The sequence below is a fragment of the Mobula birostris genome, chromosome 8 (genome assembly GCF_030028105.1).
Source record: "Mobula birostris isolate sMobBir1 chromosome 8, sMobBir1.hap1, whole genome shotgun sequence".
Lineage (NCBI taxonomy): Eukaryota > Metazoa > Chordata > Chondrichthyes > Myliobatiformes > Myliobatidae > Mobula > Mobula birostris.
In genome coordinates, this window is record NC_092377.1 from 94461672 (window position 1) to 94484388 (window position 22717).

Consider the following 22717-nt stretch of genomic DNA (forward strand, 5'->3'; position numbering starts at 1 on the left):
AAAAATAAACTTTATTCATCATAAAAATATATACAAAGAAAGTCCTGTTGAAGGGTTCCGGCCTGAAACGTCGACTGTACTCTTTTCCGAGATGCTGCCTGGCCTGCTGAGTTCCTCTAGCATTTTGTGTGTGTGTTGCATTCGTAGTAGTTACATGCAATAGTGCAAACAATGTTTTAAATTAAAAAAACACAAGTACCATCTTCTCACAATATACAAGGTGATTGGCTACAGTTTACCATCACTGCAGAACTTTTGTGTCCAGGACAAAGAAGCGAGCAGGCAGAATTGTTGCAGGCACTATCCACCCAGCAAACTGCCTTTTCTGAAAGCTCCCTTCCTGCTGAAAGTGCTATTAAAACAAAAACTTCACACCATCTTAAAAGGATTTTTCCCCAATCAGTTTATCTGATCAATCAATCTAGTTAGTAGTTAGTCCCCCAAACCTCCCCCCACCCCACCCCATTTAGTGGAGTTCAGGATTTGCAAATCCAGTCCATTGTCCTTTTCTTCTTTTTTTTTTATGAATCTTTTTATTGATTGTTACGTACCCCGTAACTGGGTTGCCAAACCAGCAGAAATGGACCACTAGTTGGAGTCTGGATTACTAGGAACTAATAAAGTTTTATTAAGAAAATAAGTAACACAGTACTCTAATCATAAGGATATAAATGCAACAGGTTAGCAATGATAATACACACATGTACACAGAACTAGGATAATAGGAATCAAACCAAGCTCTATCGCAGTCTAGGGGTAAAATGATCAGTCTTAAGTGACGCAGAGTTCAGTTCAGCTTAGTACAGTTCGCAGTAATCGCTGTTGTGCCGTTGGAGGGGGGGGGAATGCAAATTTGATTCAGGCAGACCTTTGATGTCTTCGCAGTTGGTTTTTGGGCGGACCCTTTTATGTCTTCTATCCTGCTGTGGTCACTGACTGTGACCCCTCCGTTCCGGATACGACCGTTCTTCCGCGGTGAACCCGGCACCCAGGCAAGGGCGGACACACACACCAGGTTCCCACCGATTGTACCTTTACACCCTGTGAGTCTATGGTTGGTTCCCACGAACCGGACCTCCAAACTCCCACCAACTTGTGGGGGCACACCGCTGTTCCAGGGTCTCGTTATCTTGTGATCTCATGGTGTGTCCCGTGCCTTAGCGAACCTGTTCTTTTTATCCCCCTGCTGGGGTATCGCCTGTCCATCAAACTTCAAACAGTTCAGGTTCAAAGCAACCGGTCTGTCAATATTCTGAATTGTGTTTCTTTTCCGTTAATCTCTCTCTCCTCTCTCATTAACATTTTGAACGTTTCTCCATTGTCTCCCTTATCTTTCTCATTAGCATCAATCGTCTGATAACTTGGTTTGGTGTCACATGATTTAAAAGGAACATAAATACAAACAAGAGGAGAATTATCTCAAATATATGTATCAATAACCATACAAACAGAGATTAAAGTAGACATTATCAAAATCATACATAGTGTTAAGCTAGTGTATAATAAAAAAGAAAACAACAATTCTCCTCTTATCAGTTCGTAAAGAGGAAAGAAAAAAACTTTGAATTTTAAATGAGGAAAAAACAAAACCCTCTACACTATACTAAAAAAATTGGGGGACTGGGCAGTCTATTTTGAAGATATGACCAGAAAAGAAAAGGAAAGACTTTCTGATCAAATCTAAAACTTCAAAAAAAATTGGAAGAGTAATAAATCAAATCAAATGAAAATATTGAATAAAAGGTTGCCAGATTTGCTCAAATTTAAAGGATGTATCAAATGTCTGACTTCTTATTTTCTCTAAACTTAAACAGGACATAATGGAGGAAAGCCAATAAAAGACAGTAGGTGGATTAGAATCCTTCCACTTCAGTAAAATGGGTCTCCTAGCCAATAAAGTTGAAAAGGCTATCATACGTTGAGCAGAAACAGGAATATTTCCTGGTTTTAAAAACGCAAACACAAGGAATTCTGCAGATGCTGGAAATTCAAGCAACACACATCAATGTTGCTGGTGAACGCAGCAGGCCAGGCAGCATCTCTAGGAAGAGGTACAGTTGACGTTTCGGGCCGAGACCCTTCATCAGGACTAACTGGAAGAAGAGCCAGTAAGAGATTTCAAATCTCTTACTAGCTCTTCTTTCAGTTAGTCCTGACAAAGGGTCTCAGCCCGAAATGTCAACTGTACCTCTTCCTAGAGATATTTCCTGATTTCGATGGGGTAATCCCAAATATTGCCGTAAGTAAATTAGGTTGTAGGTCCAGATCCAAGGCTTTTGATAATGTTTTAAAAACATCTCTCCAAAAATTGTCTAGCTTTGTACAAGACCAAAACATATGAGTTAAAGTGGCCTCCTCACTATTACATCTGTCACAAATAGGATTGATGTTGGAAAAAATAGGTGCTAGTTTATCCTTTGACATATGGGCCCAATGCACTACCTTGAACTGTATCAAATAGATGAGTTATTAACCAAATGAAGAATTTTACTCCATTGATTATCTGAAAATGACTCTTGAACTTCCAATTCCCAGGCACGTTTAATTTTATCATTAGATATCATTTGTAAATTCAATATCCGTTTATAAATTATAGCTATCAACCCTTTTTGAAGTGGTTTAAGCTGGAAAAGAACATCTGTCATGTTAGGTGGATAAGCATAAGGGTAATTTGGCAGCAAACCACGTAAAAAAATTCCTAATTTGTAAATATCTAAAGAAATATACATTAGGTAAACCATATTTATCCACTAACTGAGAAAAAGACATTAAACAGTCCCGTAAAAATAAATCTGAAAAAGTTGTTATTCCCTTGGTTTTCCAAATTAAAAAGGTCTTATCCAAAATTGATGGTTTAAAAAAATAATTAAAATGGATATTACTGGAAAGAACAAAATTATTTACCTCAGAAAATCTACGAAACTGAAACCAAATTCTTAAAGTATGTTTAATAATAGGATTAAAGTCTTGTCTACTAATCTTAGAAAACGAAAAGGGAAGAGGAGCTCCCAGTAAAGAGGCCAAAGAGAACCCCTTCACTGAGTTTTCCTCCAAATCCAACCATGAAGGACATTCATGTATGTCTGAGTAATGAATCCAAAAAGTAATATATTGCATAGTAATTGCCCAATAATACATTCTAAAATTTGGCAAAGCCATACCACCATCCTTTTTAATTTCTGTAATAAAGGTTTACTCAATCTAGGATTTTTATTATTCCAAATATAAGATTATAGAATCTATCCTATCAAAAAACGTTTTAGGAGCAAAGGTAGGAACTGCCTTAAATGTACACAGTATAAGAATTTTGGTAGAACTATCATTTTAATAACATTAATTCGACCTATTGATAACGTCATAGGTGGCCATTTAGAAAGCATTTGTTGGGTATAGTCAATTAATGGAAGAAAATTATATTTATATAGGTCCTTAAAATTTTTAGTAATTTTAATACCAAGATAAGTAATTTTTAGCAATACTAAAAGGTACTTGATGATATTGATCCGAGTAATTATTAATGGGAAATAACTCACTTTTATATAAATTTAATTTATATCGAGAAAAACTACTAAATTCAGAAAATATAGATAGCATAGGAGGAATAGATTTCCTAGGATCTGAAATATAAAGTAACAGGTCATCTGCATACAACGAAACCTTGTGTATTTTGTCTCCTCTCTTAATACCCTGAACAATATTGGAATCCCTAAGAGCAATAGCAAGGGGTTCTAAAGCCAAGTTAAATAATAAAGGGTTAAGAGAACATCCCTGCTGAGTACCTCTGTATAATCTAAAGTAAGGAGATGTTTGATTATTAGTTATAACCGCAGCCATAGGTGCGTGATAGATCAATTTGATCCAGGAAATAAATCCCGGACCAAAATTAAATCTCTCCAAAACCTCAAATAAGTAAAACCACTCTACCCTATCAAAAGCTTTCTCTGCATCAAGAGAAACAACACATTCAGATTTTTTAGATGGAGAAGATTGAATAATGTTTAATAATCTTCAAATATTAAAATGTGAATACCTATTTTTAATAAATCCAGTTTGATCACTGGAAATAACACTAGGTAGGATATTCTCAAGTCTATTAGCCAAAATCTTAGAAAGAATTTTGAAATCCACATTCAGTAAAGAGATTGGTCTATAGGAAGCGCATTCAGATAAATCTTTTTTAGGAATTAGTGAAATTGATGCTTCATAAAAAGTTTTTGAGAGATTCCCAGAGGATATAGAATCAGTAAAAATTTGACATAAATAAGGTGTAAGTATTTCAGTGAAAGTCTTATAAAATTCCACTGTATATCCAACTGGTCCTGGAGCCTTGCCTGATTGGGAAGAGGATATAGCCCTTGCTATTTCCTCTTGTTTAATAGGTGCATCTAATGTGTTCATATCTTGGGTAGAAATTTTAGGTATATTCAATTTTTGAAAAAATCTATTCATAAAAGTAATATTGTCTGAAAATTCAGATTTATAAAGGTTAGAGTAGAAATCCATAAATATCTTATTAATTTCCTAAGGATCTACCGTTTCGGTTCTATCAGGTCTTCGAATTTTCAGGATCTGTCTTCTAGCCATAGTTGCTTTTAATTGACCAGCCAATAATTTGCCTGACCTGTCCCCATGTATATAAAATTGGCTTTTAAATTTAAGAAGTTGCTACTCAATGGGAAAAGTCAAAAGCAGATCATGCTGTGTCTCCCCTTGGCAGCTTATGGAGTAAGGCGCGTTTGTCGCAGCTCCATCTTTTACAACTTTCTTTCCACTGTTAGATTTGTTTAAAGTTTGAAAACTTATTACTTTTGCTGAAGAATTTATGATTTAATTGCGATGGGTGATACTTGATCTGGAATTGAATTAAGAGGTGGCAGAACTCTTCCCGAAGCTGAACAAAGAAATCAGAGGAATTCTCTACTTTAGAAAGAATGATCTTTTTAATAGAAACTATAAATGCTAAGATCAGTTTGGTAGACACCAAAATTGATAAGCTGACGAACACTAATGCAAAGCTTGAAAAAACTATTTGTGCTGTTCAGGAATCTTTGAAGAATTTGGAAGATCAGTATCAGATGCTTAAACAGAGCACTCATAGAATTGAAAGACAGCAGGAGTCAACGAGTCAAACTCTTAAAGAACAAGAATTGAAATTATCTTCTATGGAAAAGAAAATTAATGAGGTTATTTCAGAGTTATCAAGAATTAATAAGAAAACAATCGATCTGGAAAGCGGAAGTTGCGGGATAAATTTACGCATACTGGGTTTGCCTGAAAATACGGAAACCGGTGAGCCATTAAAGTTCTTTTCGAACATGTTATATTCACTTTTTAGTGAGATTCTTGAAGCCTGTCTGCTACTGGACAGAGCTGACCGAATTTGACGTCGCAAGCCTTCAGCTGAAAAGAAACCTCGTCCTATTATAGTATGTCTGCATTATTTTACAACCAAAGAAACTATTTTTCGAGATGCAAGGAAAAGGGATAAGCTAATTTATGATGGAGGAAAAATTCCTACAGTTGAAGATTTTGCCCCAGAGAATTATGCTGAAAGAATTAAGCATCGGGAAATCATGGCTGAACTTTATAAGATTAACTGCTGTCCCTCTCTGTGTTATCTGACTCGTCTGATAATTACTCCACCTAACTCTCACTCAAAACTGATTGACTACCCGGAAGACGGTTGGAAATTTATAAAGGAGTTTAAGTCCATTTCGTAAGCAATTTGAATAGTTAATCCTTAGCTGGGAGCTGTTTGTAGCGGCTTTGATGAAAGTCCGTTCCACGTTTTATGAGTGCCCAGATATGGACTTGGTTGATTTACTCAGATCCGTTATTGCTTACTTTAATAGTTAATATGATTTTGGACTATTATAATTATTTACTTTTTCTTTGATTTGTAAGTCTTTTAACATTAGTTGTAGTTTATTAGTTGGTTGGATTTATCTTTTTTGAATACATGGTTACGTATTTTAAATGAATCTAAGATGGCCTTCGTTAGTTCGGTGTTAACTATCGCTAACATAATATGAAAATATTTGGAATTTGTTATTTATGTATCTTTTGTTATGTCTTTCTGCTGGTGGCAACGTATTACATTGTAAGCAACAGCTGCTAACTGGAGACAGGGGTCAAGGGTCATTAGGACAGCATGCCGTCTGTCTATTGGACAGTTTCCGGGTTTTTGGGAGAGGAGGTTGGGTATATTAGACTAGTTTTTTTTGACTGGGCAATCCTGTGAGGCTTTTTCTGTCAATTATCTTGTTTTTCTTTCTGATTGAGTCATGCTTTGTCCTTTTTTCGGATTTAGTTTGCACCTGTGCATTAGCTTACTTCATGAAAATTTTAAATTAAGTTTTAAATATGAATTTTAATAAAATGAATATAATATCTTGGAATTTGAATGGTATGAACCAACCTATTAAGCGCAGAAAGATCTTTAAGAAATTAAAAACACTTCATGCAGATATTATTTTTGCGCAGGAGACTCATATCCGTAGGCAGGATGAAAATCGTTTCTTTAAATTTTGGAAGGGACCCTTATTTCATTCTTTATCAGTAAATAAAATAAGAGGGGTATCTATTTTTATTGATTCTAAAATCCCTTTTGTACATTTCAACCTGGTTACTGATTTAATTGGAAGATATTTAATTGTTACTGGTCTGTTATGTGGTCAAAGGTGGCTTTGGTGTGTGTCTATGCACCTAATATAGATAGCCCTGAATTTTTTAAGAAGCTATTTTCTGTGTTGCCGAAAATGGTAAATTCAAAACAGATCTTAAAGTGGTAAATTCGAAAGTCCAAGTGATTTACACAGTCAATTAAGAGAGACTTCTCTGGAAATGGATTTCTTCAGAGACGTGACGTTACTGCTGATTCTGTCCAAAGGATTAACGACGAAGGAAATAAAATGGCTTAAAGGAATTGACCTTTTTCTGGCGAGTGAACACTGCACAAACTTCCCTGATCTTGCAGGAGTGATCTCAGATGCAGGTCACTATTTCTGAAAGATTCTATAAGGTTGATCCTGTATTAAACCACCAAACGACACCAACTTTACTCGATCCTTCGGGTTCCCGTACTTTAGTAAGGTCTTCACTCTCCATACTAGACCTACAATAGAATGTAAAACTCTACTTTAAAACAAAACTGCATCATGAGACGAATACGCTGCATAACTGAGTAACTGATGAACTAACGAAAACTAACTGCGTCACAACAGGGGTTTCCCATTATATACCTGTTGAGAACATGTCATCACGTGACCTCACACTGGCGGGGAAAATTATATCACCCCACCATCACAAGACCATTACATCAGGCTCACAAGATACTCAATTACATCATGGTCATAAGACAGTCACAAGATACCCGCGACGTATGTAACACCTTCGATTGATAGATCATCCACCAATCAGTCGCTTCCTAATAAAGCTGCGACTTGTATTAATTCTTTTTTATTAGAATACGGTCTGGTCGACATTTGGAGATTTATGTACCCTAAAGATAAGGATTTTTCTTTTTTTCACATGTATATCATAAATACTCAAGAATTGATTATTTTTTGTTGGACATGCGTTTGGTGCCCTCCGTTGCAGATTGTGCGTATGATGTCATTGCGTTGTCGGATCATGCACCTATGAAATTAACTTTGAAGTTTTCTGATAATATACTGAAGGTACCTCAGTGGAGATTTAATGTTACTTTGCTACAAGATTCAACCTTGTAAGTTTTATGAAAGAGCAAATTTCTCTATTTTTTGAATTAAATACGACTGAGGGAATGTCCAATTTAGTTATTTGGGACAGGATGAAATCTTTTCTTAGGGGACAGATAATTTCATACTCAGTTGGTTTAAGAAGGAAAACCAAGGTGGAATCTTTAGTGATTACTAATAGGATTAAAGAAATAGATAAAGTTTATTCAGTAATGCCTAGTGAAGATCTCTATAAGGAAACACAGTCCATTGTCAATCAGCCTGAACCCTTGTCCCACAGCCTCGGTGAACTGTCTCACAGTTTTTGGGCTACAGTACTGGGAATGGTCTTCTTCAGGGTGTGATTAGGCTGATCAGTCTGTGACCTTGTTCCAATCTCTGTCCATGATGTTCTGCAGAGGCGTTCGATTGGATTCCCAATCACCATTAGAATCCCCTTCTATGTCAGCAGGTTAAGCTCTCATTTGGCAGCTACTTGATTGTGAAGAGTCACTGTTCTCTTCCTCCTCCTTCACCTTCAAGTTGGAACATAAGAACATAACATAAGAAAGAGGAGCAGGAGTAGGCCATCTGGCCCGTCGAGCCTGCTGCACCATTCAATAAGATCATGGCTGGTCTGGCCATGGACTCATCTCCACCCACCTGCCTTTTCCCCATAACCCTTAATTCCCCCGCTATGCAAAAATTTATCCAGCCTTGTCTTAAATATATTTACTGAGGTAGCATCCACTGCTTCATTGGGCAGAGGATTCTACAGATTCACCACTCTCTGAGAAAAGAGGTTCCTTCTCATTTCCATTCTAAATCTACTCCCTAGACTCTATGTCCCCTAGTAGTAGTCACCTTCCAGTGGAAACAACTTCCCTGCCTCTGCCCTTTCATAATTTTATATGTTTCTATAAGATCTTCTCTCATTCTTCTGAATTCCAGCAAGTACAGTCCCATGCGACTCGATCTCTCCTCATAGTCTAACCCACTCATCTCTGGAATCGACCTGGTGAATCTTCTCTGCACTGCCTCCAAAGACAGTTTATCCTTCCTCAAGTAAGGAGACCAGAACATTTGCAGTACTCCAGGTGTGGCCTCACTAGTACCCTGTACAGTTGCAGCATAACCTCCCTGCTCTTAAATTCAATCCCTCTAGCAATGAAGGCCAACATTCCATTTGCCTTCTTGATAGCCTGCTGCATCTGCAAACCAACCTTTTGTGATTCATGCACAAGCACTCCCGTCCCTCTGCACAGCAGCATGTTGCAATTTTTTGCCATTTAAATAATAATCCGCTCTTTCATTTTTTCCTCCAAAGTGGATGAACTGGCATTTACCAATGTTGTACTGCATCTGCCAGACCCTTGCCCACTCACTTAACCTATCTATATCTCTCTGCAGAGTCTCTATATCTTCTGTACAATTTGTTTTTCCACTCAATTTAGTATCATCAGCAAACTTCGATAAACTACACTCTTCCAGACCGTTAATGTATATCGTGAACCATTGCAGGCCCAGCACCGACCCCTGCAGCACACCACTCACCACTGATTGCCAACCAAAGTAATGCCCATGTATCTCAACTCTCTGCTTTCTATTAGTTAACCAATCCTCTATCCATGCTAATACATCACTCCCAACTCTATGCATCCTTGTCATCTGGATAAATCTTTTATGCAGCACTTTATTGAATGCCTTCTGGAAATCCAAGTAAATAACATCCATCTGTTCCCCTCTATATCCTCAAAGAGTTCCAGTAAGTTTGTCAAACAGGACCTGCCTTTGCTGAATCCATGCTGTGTCTGTCTGATGGATCCATTTCTTGCCAGATGCCTCGCTATTTCTTCTTTAATGATAGCTTCAAGCATTTTCCAAACTACAGATGTTAAACTAACTGGCCTGTAGTTACCTGCCTTTTGCCTACATCCTTTTCTGAACAGTGACTTGACGTTCACCATCTTCCAATCTGCTGCGACCTGCCCAGAGTCCAGAGAATTTTGGTAAATTATTACCAAAGCCTCTTCTATAATTTCTGCCATTTCTTTCAGTACCTTGGTATGTATTCCATCAGGACCAGGGGACTTGTCTATCTTCAGGAGTGAACAAAGTTCACTCATGAATCTGCTTTGTAGTCAGCCTACATGATTACCATCACTGGAGAGTGGTGGCATTGATCACTAACTCTCCCCTGCCAGGACAGTCACTCAGGACTTCCTGAGCACTGTCACAAGTTCTGAATCAAGTCTATTATCACTGACAAAAGTTGTGAAATTTGTTGTTTTCTAGCAGCTGTACAATGCAATACAAAATTAAGTATGTCCATAAAAATAAGTAGTGCAAAAAGAGAGCCGAAGGTGAGGTAGTGTTCACGGGTTCTTGGTCTGTTCAGAACTGTGAAGGCAGAGGGGAAGAAGCTGTTGAGTGTCTGTCTTCAGGCTCCTGTGCCTCCTCCCTGGAGTTGAAGTGACCTGCAAGATAGCCATTACTGATAAAGTACAGATTCCAGCATCTGCAATCTCTTGTATCTCCAGATTACTGTGAACCTTTGGCGCAAATGTGGAGTGACAGGAAAACTTCCAGCTGCAGAGTACATTGTTCTCAGTCTGTGTGAAATTTCAAAATCTGATATATCTTTCCTTTTGTTTGTTTAGAAGAAGAGAACATAAATATCCTGATTAATAATGCCGGTGTCATGAGATGTCCTCACTGGCAAACAGAAGATGGATTTGAAATGCAGTTTGGTGTAAATCACCTTGGTAAGTCTGCACTGTTTTCCTTTTCGGCTTTGTATTGATGAACGTGTTTGGAGATTCCTTGTGAGCATGGAATCTGCATCTGTAAGATAGAATCAAATAGACATTTGTACCCTCGTGTTTAAGTTTTCCATTAGCTTTAGGATAAAATTGCTCATTTTTGAATTATTTTTTTCTTCCCTTTCTTCTTTGGGTGCATCTGCAGTGATCCCTGGCCAAGAGATCAGCTCTGCGGCTTCTCTGTGAAACGCCATCAGAAAATTAAGTTGCTTTTTAATATTTCCCCTGTCCTGGCTAAAGCCCAACAAATGCTGGAATCACACTAGTTTCCTATGGCTGGCAAGCATTCCATTTCTTTAATTGTGGAACTAAGAGGTTATGCACCTGAAAAGGTTTGTCGATTGGTCAAAATATACAAAAGTGCTTGGTCTTGAACTAACACTGTTTCCTGACTATGTTGAAATTAATTGTGAACTCAGTACAGTGGTCTGGATTCTGTGATCATTAATGAAATGAGGGCCTCATCACTGACTTCCATAAGTCATGGCTGATCCTTTTTTAATCTCCTCCTCAGCCCCATTTCCCGGCCTTCTCCCTGTAACCATGTCCAATCAAGAACCTATCAATCTCTGCATTAAATACACCCAATGACCTGGCCTCCACAGCTGCATGTGGCAACAAATTCCACAAATTCCCCACCCTCTGGCTAATGAAATTTCTCCACATCTCTGGCCACAACTTTGCCACAAAGCCATCAATTCCAGAATCCAAATTATTGACAGACAGTGTGAAAAGCAGCAGTCCCAATACCAGACATCCCACCCTGCAAAAACTCATTTCAGGGAGATATCACCACCATTTCAAGGAGGTTAGCACCCCCTCCCCGCAACACCATATCCTCCCCACCCCACCTGTCGACCTCCAAGGGTGTATGTAATACTTTGTTTAGTGATTTTGTCTAATCTGTAAACCAAGTTGGGTATATGCAGCAAATGTGACATTAAAATATGTGCTTATATTATCATGTTTATTCTATTACAACTTTAAGCAAGTCTACAGGGAGTTTAGCCTCATCACTTAGGACATGAATAGCGTAGCTCCTTAGCAGCTAGCCAGCTAGTTTAAATAACGTTAGCTATGCTGTAATGACACCTGTTAAACTCACCTCAACATGCCTTTTACATTTTAACCCACCATGGACAATAGAAAAGTCACTGTTGCAAACAGTGCAGCGAGCAACACTGTTATTATTTTTCAGGTCGACTGTAAAGCCCGCCTACAGAGAAAACTGATAGGTCTACTTAGCAGGGGTCCCCAACATTTTTTGCACCGCAGACCGGTTTAATATTGACAATACTTTTGCGGACCGGCCAACCGGTGGGGGGTGTTAATCACGACCGGAATATAGGTGGTAAGTCAATAGCATCATAACATTTTAAGTAACGTTTGGATATTAAACACACAGTGCATATTTTCCCCATATGAACATATAAAATCATTGTAATACACCAATATCGCTGAATCAGTGGGAGCCCTGGGCTTGTTTCCCTGCAGCAAGACGGTCCTATCGAGGGGTGAGGGGAGACATCGATACTTGAAGGGGGTTCCTTATGTGCAGTCTATCCCGCAATTTAGTTTTCGTTGCATTCATGCAGAAAACTCCACTTTGCAGCGATATGATGTTGGAAATGGAAGCAACGTTTTCAGTGCTTTCGTGGCTATCTCAGGATATTTAGCCTTGACTTTGATCCAGAATGCCGGCAGAGATGTTATGCCAAACAAACTTTTCAGCCCGCCGTCATTTACAAGCTCGAGGAGTTGATCTTTTTCCCGCGCTGACATGGATGACGCGTGTGTAATGATCTTGCGTGCGTGACAGGGAATGAGGAAAGGTGCAAATGACTTGTATTGTTTCATATCGCCAAATCATATTGTTTCCTCATGGCGTGGTGGTTGGGGTCCACTCTTGGCACGAAGAGAGACCAATCAGGATGCTATCTATTTCCGGGATATTGTATATAATTTCCGGGCATCAGGGAGCCACTATCGATATGCGGGAGACTCCCGGATCTTCCGGGAGAGGTGGGATGTCTACAATACTGACCCTGAGGAACACCACTGGTCATGGTAGCCAACCAGAAAAGGCCCCTTTTATTCCCATTTGCTGCCTCCTGCCTGTCAGCCATTCTGCTCTCCATGACATTATCTTTTCTGCAATGCCATAAGATTTTATCTTGTTAAGCAGCCTTATGTGTGTCACCTTATCAAATGCCTTCTTAAAATCTAAGTAAATGACAGCCACTGCCTCTCCTTTGTCTACCCTGCTTGTTACTTACTGGAAAAATTCTAACAAATGACCTGACTTGGTCCAACCAAGCAGAGTTCACTGCCAAGAAGGCCCACCAGCGCCTTTACTTCCTAAGAAAACTAAAGAAGTTTGGCCTGTCCCCTAAAACTCCCACTAATTTTTATAGATGCACTGTAGAAAGCATTCTTCTAGGGTGCATCACAACCTGGTATGGAAGTTGTCCTGTCCAAGACCGAAAGAAGCTGCAGAAGATCATGAACACGGCGCAGCACATCACACAAACCAATCTTCTGTCTGTGGACTCACTTTACACCGCACGCTATCGGAGCAATGCTGCCAGGATAATCAAGGACACAACCCACCCAGCCAACAGACTTTTTGTCCCTCTTCCCTCTGGGAGAAGGCTCAGGAGCTTGAAGACTTGTACGGCCAGATTTGGGAACAGCTTCTTTCCAACTGTGATAAGACTGCTGAACGGATCCTGACCCAGATCTGGGCCGTACCCTCCAAATATCTGGACCTGCATCTCGGTTTTTTTGCACTACCTTACTTCCCATTTTTCTATTTTCTATTTATGATTTATAATTTAAATTTTTAATATTTACTAATTTGAACTATCTTTAATATTTTTAATATTTAATATTTGTAATCCAGGGAGTGTGAAGCACAGAATCAGATATCGCTGTGATGATTGTACGTTCTAGTACCAATTGTTTGGCAACAATAAAGTATAACAGATTTGTCAGGCAGGATGTCCCTTTACGGAAACCAAGCTGACTTTGACTTATTTTATCATTAGTCTCCAAGTACCCCGCAACATTTGCTCTCATGTTTCATCTTCTTATAGCTTTTTAGTTGCCTGGTGTTGGATCTTAAAAACCTCCCGCTCACTGTTGCTACCTTATAATCCCTTTGCTTGGCTTTTATGCAGTCCTTAACTTCCCTTGACAGCCATGGCTGCCTGCCCCTGCCATTTGAGAACTACTTCTTCTGTGGGACATATCAAACCTGCACCTTGTGAACTATTCCCAGAGCTATCTCTGCTTTGCCATCACCCTTGCCAGTATCCTCCTCCAATCCACCTGGGCAAGCTCCTCTCTTGTGCCTTTGTAATACTCTTTATTCCATTAAGATACTGATACATGTGACAAACAGCTGTCTACAAAGGTATGGTCCAAGACTATGCTGTGGCAAATGTCATCCACTCTTTAAGAAGGAAGGAAGGAAGTCAAAAAAAAAAGGAAATTATGAGCCAGTTAGCCCAACCTCAGTGGTTGGGAAAGTGTGTTGGAGTCCATTATTAAGGATGAGGTTTTGGGGTACTTGGAGACTAATGATAAATTAAGTCTAAGTCAGCATGGTTTCTGTGAAAGGGAAATCTTGCCTGATAAATCTGCTGGAGTTCTTCAAGGGAGTAGCAAGCAGGAAGGACAAAGGAGAAGCAGAGGATGTAATTTATTTGGGTTTTCAGAAAGCATTTGATAAGGTGTCACACATGAGGCTGCTTAACAAGATAAAATCCTATGAATACTGGCATGGATAGAGGAATGGCTGACAGGCAGGTGGTACTGAGTGGGAATAAAGGGGATCTTCTCTGGCTGGCGGCCAGTGACTAGTGGTGTTCCTCAGGAGTCAGTATTGAGACGGCTACTTTTCACATTGTTTGTCAATGGTTTGAATAATGGAATTGATGGCTTTGTGGCAAAGTTTGCAGATGATACAAAGATAGGTGGGGGGTAGATAGTGCTAAGGAAGCAATGCGATTGCAGCAGGACTTAAGTCATATTAAAAGAATTGTCAAAAAAGTGGCAGATGGAACACAGTGTTGGCAAATGTATGATGATGGAATGGCAGAGCAGACTTGATGGGCTGAATGGCCCAATTCTGCTCCTGTGTCTCAAACAAGAGAAAATCTGCAGATGCTGGAAATCCAAGCAACGTATACAAAATGCTGGAGGAACTCAGGTTTTTGGCCCGAAACGTTGACTGCACTTTTTTCCATAGATGCTGCCTGGCCCATTGAGTTCCTCCAGCATTTTGTGTGTGCTGCTCTCATGTCTTATAGTCTTATGGCCTGGAACCAAGCTGTCCTTGTGAAACTGAAGTAGGTGCCAGTTGAAGATGACACTCTGTATCACTTTTAAGATGCTTGGGTGAATCGATTGGGTTATCCATCAGAATCAGATTTGTTATAATTGTAATTATTATTATCATTGATATATGACATGACATTTGTTTTGTGGCAGCTGTACAGTACAAAGAAATGAAATTCTACAAATTACAAAAGTAAGTAAATAACACAAATAAGCATTTGCGAGGTAGTGTTCACGGGCCATTCTGAAATCTGTTGGTAGAGGAGAAGCTGTTATGAAAACGTTGAGTGTGGGTGCTTCAGGTCCCTGTACCTCCCGTGTCAGAATGGAACTGCTCAGCTAGTGCTGTAGATGGTTTTGGAACATCCCAACTCTTCAGCTGTGATGTTACTTGGTCCCATGTTCGTACTGTCAGCTGCTCCGTGATATCAGCTGGAGAGATCCAGATCGGCTGAAGACTGACGTCAGTGGTGGGGGACTGGGTATCTCAGGAGGAAACAAAGTTGGCCCAACCTCTCAGCATTTCCAGCTGAATGTGAACAGGAATGTTGCAGCCTTGACTCCAGCATTCATATGCTAGGCTTTGCCATTCTTGATATTTGGGATGTTCTTAGCATCTTCTCTTCCCATTAACTTGCTAATTGCACCCTCCCCCCCATGATTCATAACAAAGTGTGCCAAGCTTTCATATTATCTGACTGATCAGGGATCGCTTAGTTCTGTTCATTCCATAGTATTTTGGTCATTTAGTGGGTTTTCACTATGTTGGTGCCTCATTAGGTCTGCCTGGTGCTGTTTCTGGCATCATTTCTGCTGCTTATTGAACCAGGTTTGATTCCCTTGGATTGACAATAGAGTGAGGAGCATGCTGGTCCATAAGGCTACACATTGGGGTATCACACTCTCCTGTCAAGGGAAGCTTAACAGGTTTGCTCTGTATTCTTTGGAGTTTAGAAGGGGGTGACCTTTATGAGACATACAAGGTGCTAAGCAAGCCTAACAGGTTAGATGTTGTGATGTTCTCACTAGTGGGAGCATCATGAATGAGGGGACATAGCTTCAAGCAAAGGGGCCAGTCACTTAAAGCCTTCCTGCAGTGAGCAGTGAATCTATGTAGTTCTCTACCTCAGAGAATTGTGGAGGATAATCCATTCAAAGTAGTTAAAGTAGAGGTAAATAAATGTTTGAAAAATAGGGGGATTGAGGGCTATGGGAACTAGCACAGAGAATGAATTGAGGCCTAGTGATCACACTGAATGGCAGATCAGGCTTGAGGGACCAAATGGTCTTGTGTGCTGTCCTTGTGCATTAACACTGCTGCTTACCACATGCAGTTTTGATCTGTCAGATCTCTTCCAAGTTAACCTCATTTCGAACTATTCCCATGCCTTGTAACTTGACCTAATGTCCTCAAGTATCTCCACATAAAATGCATGGTGATCAGTTCCACCAGTTCTGTCATCCATAGATTGATGAGGATGACCTCAAGTCTGTTTTTCCTTCATGATGGTTCACTTGTGACATGTCAAGACTCAGTTTGGCAGCTATGCCCTTTGGGACTTGGCCAGCTCAATTTGAGTTTGGTTTGCTCTTTGCTTGCAGTTACGTTTTAGTTTTAGCTTTTGACTGATTTAATATATGCATGGTTTCTGAGGAAGAGCCCTCCTTTGTTCTTTAAAGAACCCTGAAGGTAGTAAACTGGCCTAGCATTCTTAACTTCACCTGAAGCCTAGGTGTAATTTGAATTGATTGGCATGCCTTCTGTAAATATTCCTTACCTCCTTCTTCCAGGCACCTATTCATGAGATTGAATGTGTTGTTCTGCTGCCATTGTTTTTGTTTGAGCTTCAGCGTGTATAAACCAGATGAACATCACGTGGAAGCAGCTGAACCCAGTCCTCCCATTACCTTAACAACCTGTAACAAGGTGCTTTACAAAATGGTCATGATTACAAATGCAGTAGGTGTGCTTATCAATCTTTTCCAGTCCAGCTATCCTACTTCACAATTTGGACTAGTCGTTCAATTCTAGCTTGGATTAGATATTATAAATCAGGGACTGAACTTGGAACTTCCTGGTTCATATAACTTATGATATACCATATGGTGTGTTTAATTGCAAAATCATCAGGGAGTTTCCTTAGCACCAGCCTCTGTCCCAATATCTCATTTGCAAGCTGTGTGGAGTTCTGATGCACTCTTGCTAGCTGTGAGATGGTTGTCAACTTTCTTCGGCTGTCCATCGATTTTCGATGTTGACTGAGGCCTGGGCAAGGTTGAATGGAAGACCGGCAGTTGCCCATACTGCAAGTCTCCCCTCTCCCTCCTGTGGAGAGGTTGTCAACTCGCACACATGTGAATCCTAAAACTGAACTGGAAAAATTGCAAAGAATATTTTGTTTCTCAAAGTCATGCCCCTAGACCTGTTCTGAGGTTTTTGGTGTAATGTTTTCTAATTCATTAAGTTCTTGCACTTTGCTTCTTCTCTTAGTGCAAAAGGAGCATCTTTAACTTCAAGATGTCCCCTTACCCTAGCCAATTGAGTTTTTTTAGTTGTTCATATTTTTCCCAAAACAATTAGCTGTGAGGGTGTTGAGAAGGTACCAGCAGTTAATACGTGCTATTAGCACCAAAATCAAATGAACCATTATGGTTTTGATCATTTAAAGATCAGAATTCTTTATATAGTAAGATAACAGTGTACACAAACTGCAAAATATCCCAGATATCAGCGTTATGGGAAAGAGATTTTTCATAAAAGGCAAAGAAATGTCTCAGGAGCCAATATATCAGCTCATCTTTCAAGGGGATGAACCCTGGCAAAGTGTCGGACTCTGACGGTGTACCTGGTGGGGCATGGAAAACCTGTGCCAACCAAATGGCGTGAGTGTTCAAGGACACCTGCAATTGGAGATTCCCACCTGCTTCAAAAGGGCGACAAGTCATACCAGTGCCCAAAAGGAGCGGGGTGAGCTGCCTCAACGACAGTGGCACTCATATCTACCATGATGAAATGCTTTGAGAGGTTGGCCATAGCTAGAATCAACTCCTGCCTAAGCAAGTTCCTGGACCTACTGCAATTTGCCTAACACCACAGAGTCAGTTCAGAATCAGAATCAGAATCAGGTTTATTATCACCAGCATGTGATGTGAAATTTGTCAACTTAGCAGAGCAATACAATGCAATACATAATATAGAAGAAGGAAAAAAACAAAATAAAATAATAATAATAAATAAAGAACTAAATCAATTACAGTATACGTAGATTAAGTAGATTAAGAATTGTGCAAAAGACAGAAATACCAAATATTTAAAAAGTGAGGTAGTGTCCAAGGGTTCAATGTTCATTTAGGAATCAGATGGCAGAGGGGAAGTAGCTGTTCCTGAATTGCTGAGTGTGTGCCTTCGCTGGAGGTCCTTAATAATGGATGCTGCCTTTCTGAGACACTGCTCCCTGAAGATGTCCTTGGTACTTTGTAGGCTCGTACCCAAGATGGAGCTGACTAAATTTACAATCCTCTGCAGCTTCTTTCAGTCCTATGCAGTAGCACTCTGCCCCCCCCCCCCACCATACCAGACAGTGATGCAGCCTGTCAGAATGCTCTCCATGGTACATCTATAAAAGTTTTTGAGTTTGTATGTTGACATACCAAATCTCATCAAACTCCTAATAAAGTATAGCCGTTGTCTTGCCTTCTTTATTACTGCATCGATATGTTGGGATCAGGTTAGATCCTCAGAGATCTTGACACCCAGGAACTTGAAGTTGCTCACTCTCCACGCTTCTGATCCCTCTGTGAGGATTGGTATGTGTTCCTTCGTCTCACCCTTCTGGAAGTCCACAATCAGCTGTTTCGTTTTACTGATGTTGAGTGCCAGGTTGTTGCTGCGACACCACTCCACTAGTTGGCATATCTCACTCCTGTACACCCTCTCGTCACCACCTGAGATTCTACCAACAACGATTGCATTGTTGGCAAATTGATAGATGGTATTTGAGCTACGCCTAGCCACACAGTCATGAGTATAGAGAGAGTAGAGCAGTGGGCTAAGCACACACCCCTGAGGTGCACCAGTGTTGATTGTCAGCGAGGAGGAGATGTTATCACCAATCCACACAGATTGTGGTCTTCCGGTTAGGAAGTTGAGGATCCAATTGCAGAGGGAGGTACAGAGGCCTAGGTTCTGCAACTTCTCAATCAGGATTGTAGGAATGATGGAACTAAATGCTGATCTATAGTCGATGAACAGCATCCTGACATAGCTGTTTGTGTTGTTCAGGTGGTCTAAAGCTGTGTGGAGAGCTATTGAGATTGCATCTGCCATTGACCTATTGTGACGATAGGCAAATTGCAATGGGTCCAGGTCCTTGCTGATGCAGGAGTTCAGTCTAGTCACAACCAACCTCTCAAAGCATTTCATCACTGTCGATGTGAGTGCTACCGGGCGATAGTCATTAAGGCAGCTCACACTACTCTTCATTAGGCACTGGTATAATTATTGCCTTTTTGAAACAAGTGTGAAATTCTGCCCCTTAGCAGTGAGAGGTTGAAAATGTTGAATACTCCTGCCAGTTGGTTGGCACAGGTTTTCAGAGCCTTACCAGGTACTCCATCGGGACCTTCTGCCTTGCGAGGGTTCACTCTCCTGACAGCCTAACATCGGCCTCTGAGACAGAGATCACAGGGTCACTGGATGCAGCAGGGATCTTCACAGCTGTCGTTGTGTTCTCCCTTTCAAAGCAGGCATAGAAGGCCTTGAGTTCATCTGGTAGTGAAAATATCGCTGCCATTCATGTTATTGGGTTTCGCTTTATAGGAAGTAATGTCTTGCAAACCCTGCCTCATTCAAAATTGTCTCTTCGCCCTTGAAGTAGCCCTCTGCAAATCATACCTGGCCTTCTGGTACAGGCCTGTGTTGCCAGACTTGAATGCTACAGATCTAGCCTTCAGCAGACGACGTACCTCTTGGTTCATCCACGGCTTTTGGTTTGGGAATGTAGGGTAAGTCTTTGTGGGCACACACTCATCCACACAGGTTTTTCATGAAGTCGATAACAACAGCAGCATACTCATCCAGGTTTGAAGATGAAACCGTGAATACAGTCCAGTCCACTGATTCAAAGCAGTCCTGTAGGTGCTCCTGTGCTTCCCTTGTCCATACCTTCTTGGTCCTCACTATTGGTGCTGCAGTCTTCAGTCTCTGCCTGTACTCAGGGAGTAGAAGTACAGCCAGGTGATCTGACTTCCCAAAGTGAGGCAGCAGCCGATACAATCTCACTGGCTCTCCATTCAGCTTTGAGTCACCTGGACAAAGCAATGCCTACATCAGGCTGCTGTTATGATTATAGCTCACGATCATATCCTCAGTTCTAATCAACAAGCTCAAAAGCCTAGGCCTCTGTACCTCCCTCTGCAACTGGGTCTTTGACTTTCTCATCTGGAGAACATAGTCAGTGCAGATTGAAAATAACATCTCCTCCTCGCTGACAGTCAACCCTGGTGCATCTCAAATATGCATGCTTAGCCCACTGCTGCACCCTCCCTACACCTGGGGTTCCCAACCTTTTTTTATGTCATGGGCCAGTACCATTAATCAAGGGGTCCTTAGATCATAGATTGGAATCTCCTGCTCTATACCCACAACTGTGTGGCTAGGCACAGCTCAGAAGCCATCTATAAATCTGCCAATGCCACAAATATTGTTGGCAGAATTTCAGATGGTGACAAGGAGGGAGATAATCAGCAGGTTAATGTATTAGTGAACCACCCCAGGGTCACATGAGTGCCAACAGTCCTATTGGTTTTAAGGAATGGAATTGACATTCTGTAACACATTGACTGTGAATGTAACAATGAAAAGGTATTGCCTGGTTTATTCTTGTAATTTATACTGTGAATAAAGTTTATTTTGATAAAAAGATTCTACTTTTCCCTGTGGATCACATTGTGACCCAGGATTTCTTCTCCGTAACACACAACACATCAGAAAGAAAACCAGCGGAAGTTCAGCCTGTGGCTGATCACGCCCCGCTCCCTTATTTACATACCACAATGCTTTGCGCAATTGAAAAAAATATATATAATTCCTTTCGTGGTTCGCATTAAGGCTTTGTAAATCAACTTTCTGCTGCTTGGAGAAGTTTTGTTAAATCGTTGTTTCTCTTCCAGTGTGATTTTGGTTACAATTGTAGCTGGTCGTATTTACTTTAGAAGGGTAGGGGATGTGTGAGGAGAGAATGGAGAGGGTTGAATATCAGTATACTCTGGTTTCTCTTCAGATCGTATAAATCTTTCGCCTTTTACTAAAGATTTCCGTGGAGAGGAACACTCAGAGTCTCAGACAATTTTTTGTTGCCTTGCTTTGGTAGGGCTGCTCTAACGTGAAAAATAGATTTTGTCTGTTGTTCTGCTTTCTTCATTGAGTGTTTCAGGAAGAGGCTGGACTTTTCCTTCAACCCTGCCTGAGCTGTTGCTTTTCTCCAACTCTGGCTGCTGGGCATGAGTCTCAACATCCTCCATGAATCCCTTCCATCCTCCTCCACACCTTCTCTGCAAACTCACAGTGAGCAAAGAGCTGAGTCACTGACTCTGCCTCGCTGCAGTCCTCCCGTGGGTAGTGGGGTGTGGAGACGACGTTCCGGGCATACAGGAGGGATCTGACTGGAAGGGCCTCTCTCACCGCCAGCCAGGTGAGGTCTTGGTGCCTGTTGGTGAGTTCTGGTGATGAGGTAATTTGCCAGATGAACTGGACGGTCTGCTCAGGGAACCACCCCACTGTGTCCATCACACCCTTCTCCTGCAGGCCATGACGTGCTGACCACTGCCTGATGGCCCTGTGATCGAAGGCGTTGACCTGGAAGAACTTTTCTACGAAGGACATGTATGGCGGCAACGACCAGCTGATGGGAGTGTTGTGCAGGAGTGGGGCCAGACCCATCCTTTGCAGTCAGGGTGACAGGTAGAACCAGGGCACATAGTGGTACTTGGTGCCCACGTATCTGGGATCCACGCACAGCCTGATGCAGCCACACACGAAGCTGGCCATCAGGGTGAGGTTCTTGCCCCCATTGTCCAGGGACTTGTGCATGACAAGGAGTGAGATAGATCAGCAGGTCGAATGGTGTTGCAAGAACAAACCTGCACTCAACAACAGTAAGATTGGGAAGGTGATTGTGGACTTCAGGAAGAGGAAGTAGAGGGAACACACCAGTCCTCATCGAGGAATCAGCAGTGGAGAGTGTGAGCAGTTTCAAGTTCCTGGATGTCAACATCTCTGAAGAGCTGTCCTGGGCTCAACATTTTAATGTAATTACGAAGAAGGTACAGCAACAGCTATTTTTCATTTGGAGTCTGAGGAGGTTTGGTAGGTCATCAAAGACTAGCAAATTTCTACAGATGTACTGTGGAGAGTATTCTAACTGTTTGTATCTTGTGTAGAACACCCTGAAGGTTAACTTGCAGGTTGAGTCGGTGGTGAGAAAGGCAAATGCAATGTTAGCATTCATTTCAAGGGGGCTTGAATACAAGTGCGGAGATATGAGGCTGAGGCTTTGTAAGGCATTGATGAGGCCTCACCTTGAGTATTGTGAACAGTTTTGGGCTCCTCATCTAAGAAAAGAGTCCAGAGACAGTTCACAAGGTTGATTCCGGGAATGAAAGGGTTATCATAGGAGGAATGTTTGATGGCTCTGGGTCTATACTCGCTGGAATTTAGAAGGATGACGGGGCATCTCATTGAAATCTTTTGAATGTTGAAAGGCCTAGACAAAGTAGATGTGAAAGGCATGTTTCCCATGGTGGGGGAGTCTAGGACATGAGGGCATAGCCTCAGGATAGAAGGGCGTCCATTTAAAA

The 22717-nt window shown here is 41.0% G+C and overlaps 1 protein-coding gene and 1 non-coding gene across 2 annotated transcripts in view; both read left to right on the forward strand.

The window, feature by feature from the left end:
* Nucleotides 1-5279: 5279 nt before the first annotated feature.
* The window catches only part of LOC140201500 (retinol dehydrogenase 13-like), a 31164-nt gene continuing 13726 nt past the window's right edge, over nt 5280-22717 (forward strand). Inside the window, exons 1-2 of the mRNA XM_072265694.1 lie at nt 5280-5289; nt 10358-10462. Coding sequence (XP_072121795.1) covers nt 10399-10462 — 64 coding nt within the window. The 5' untranslated portion in view covers nt 5280-5289; nt 10358-10398. The remainder of the gene's footprint in view (nt 5290-10357; nt 10463-22717) is intronic.
* LOC140202385 (U5 spliceosomal RNA) lies at nt 21122-21235 on the forward strand. The gene has a single exon (XR_011887100.1). It is a non-coding gene; the product is annotated as a U5 spliceosomal RNA (small nuclear RNA).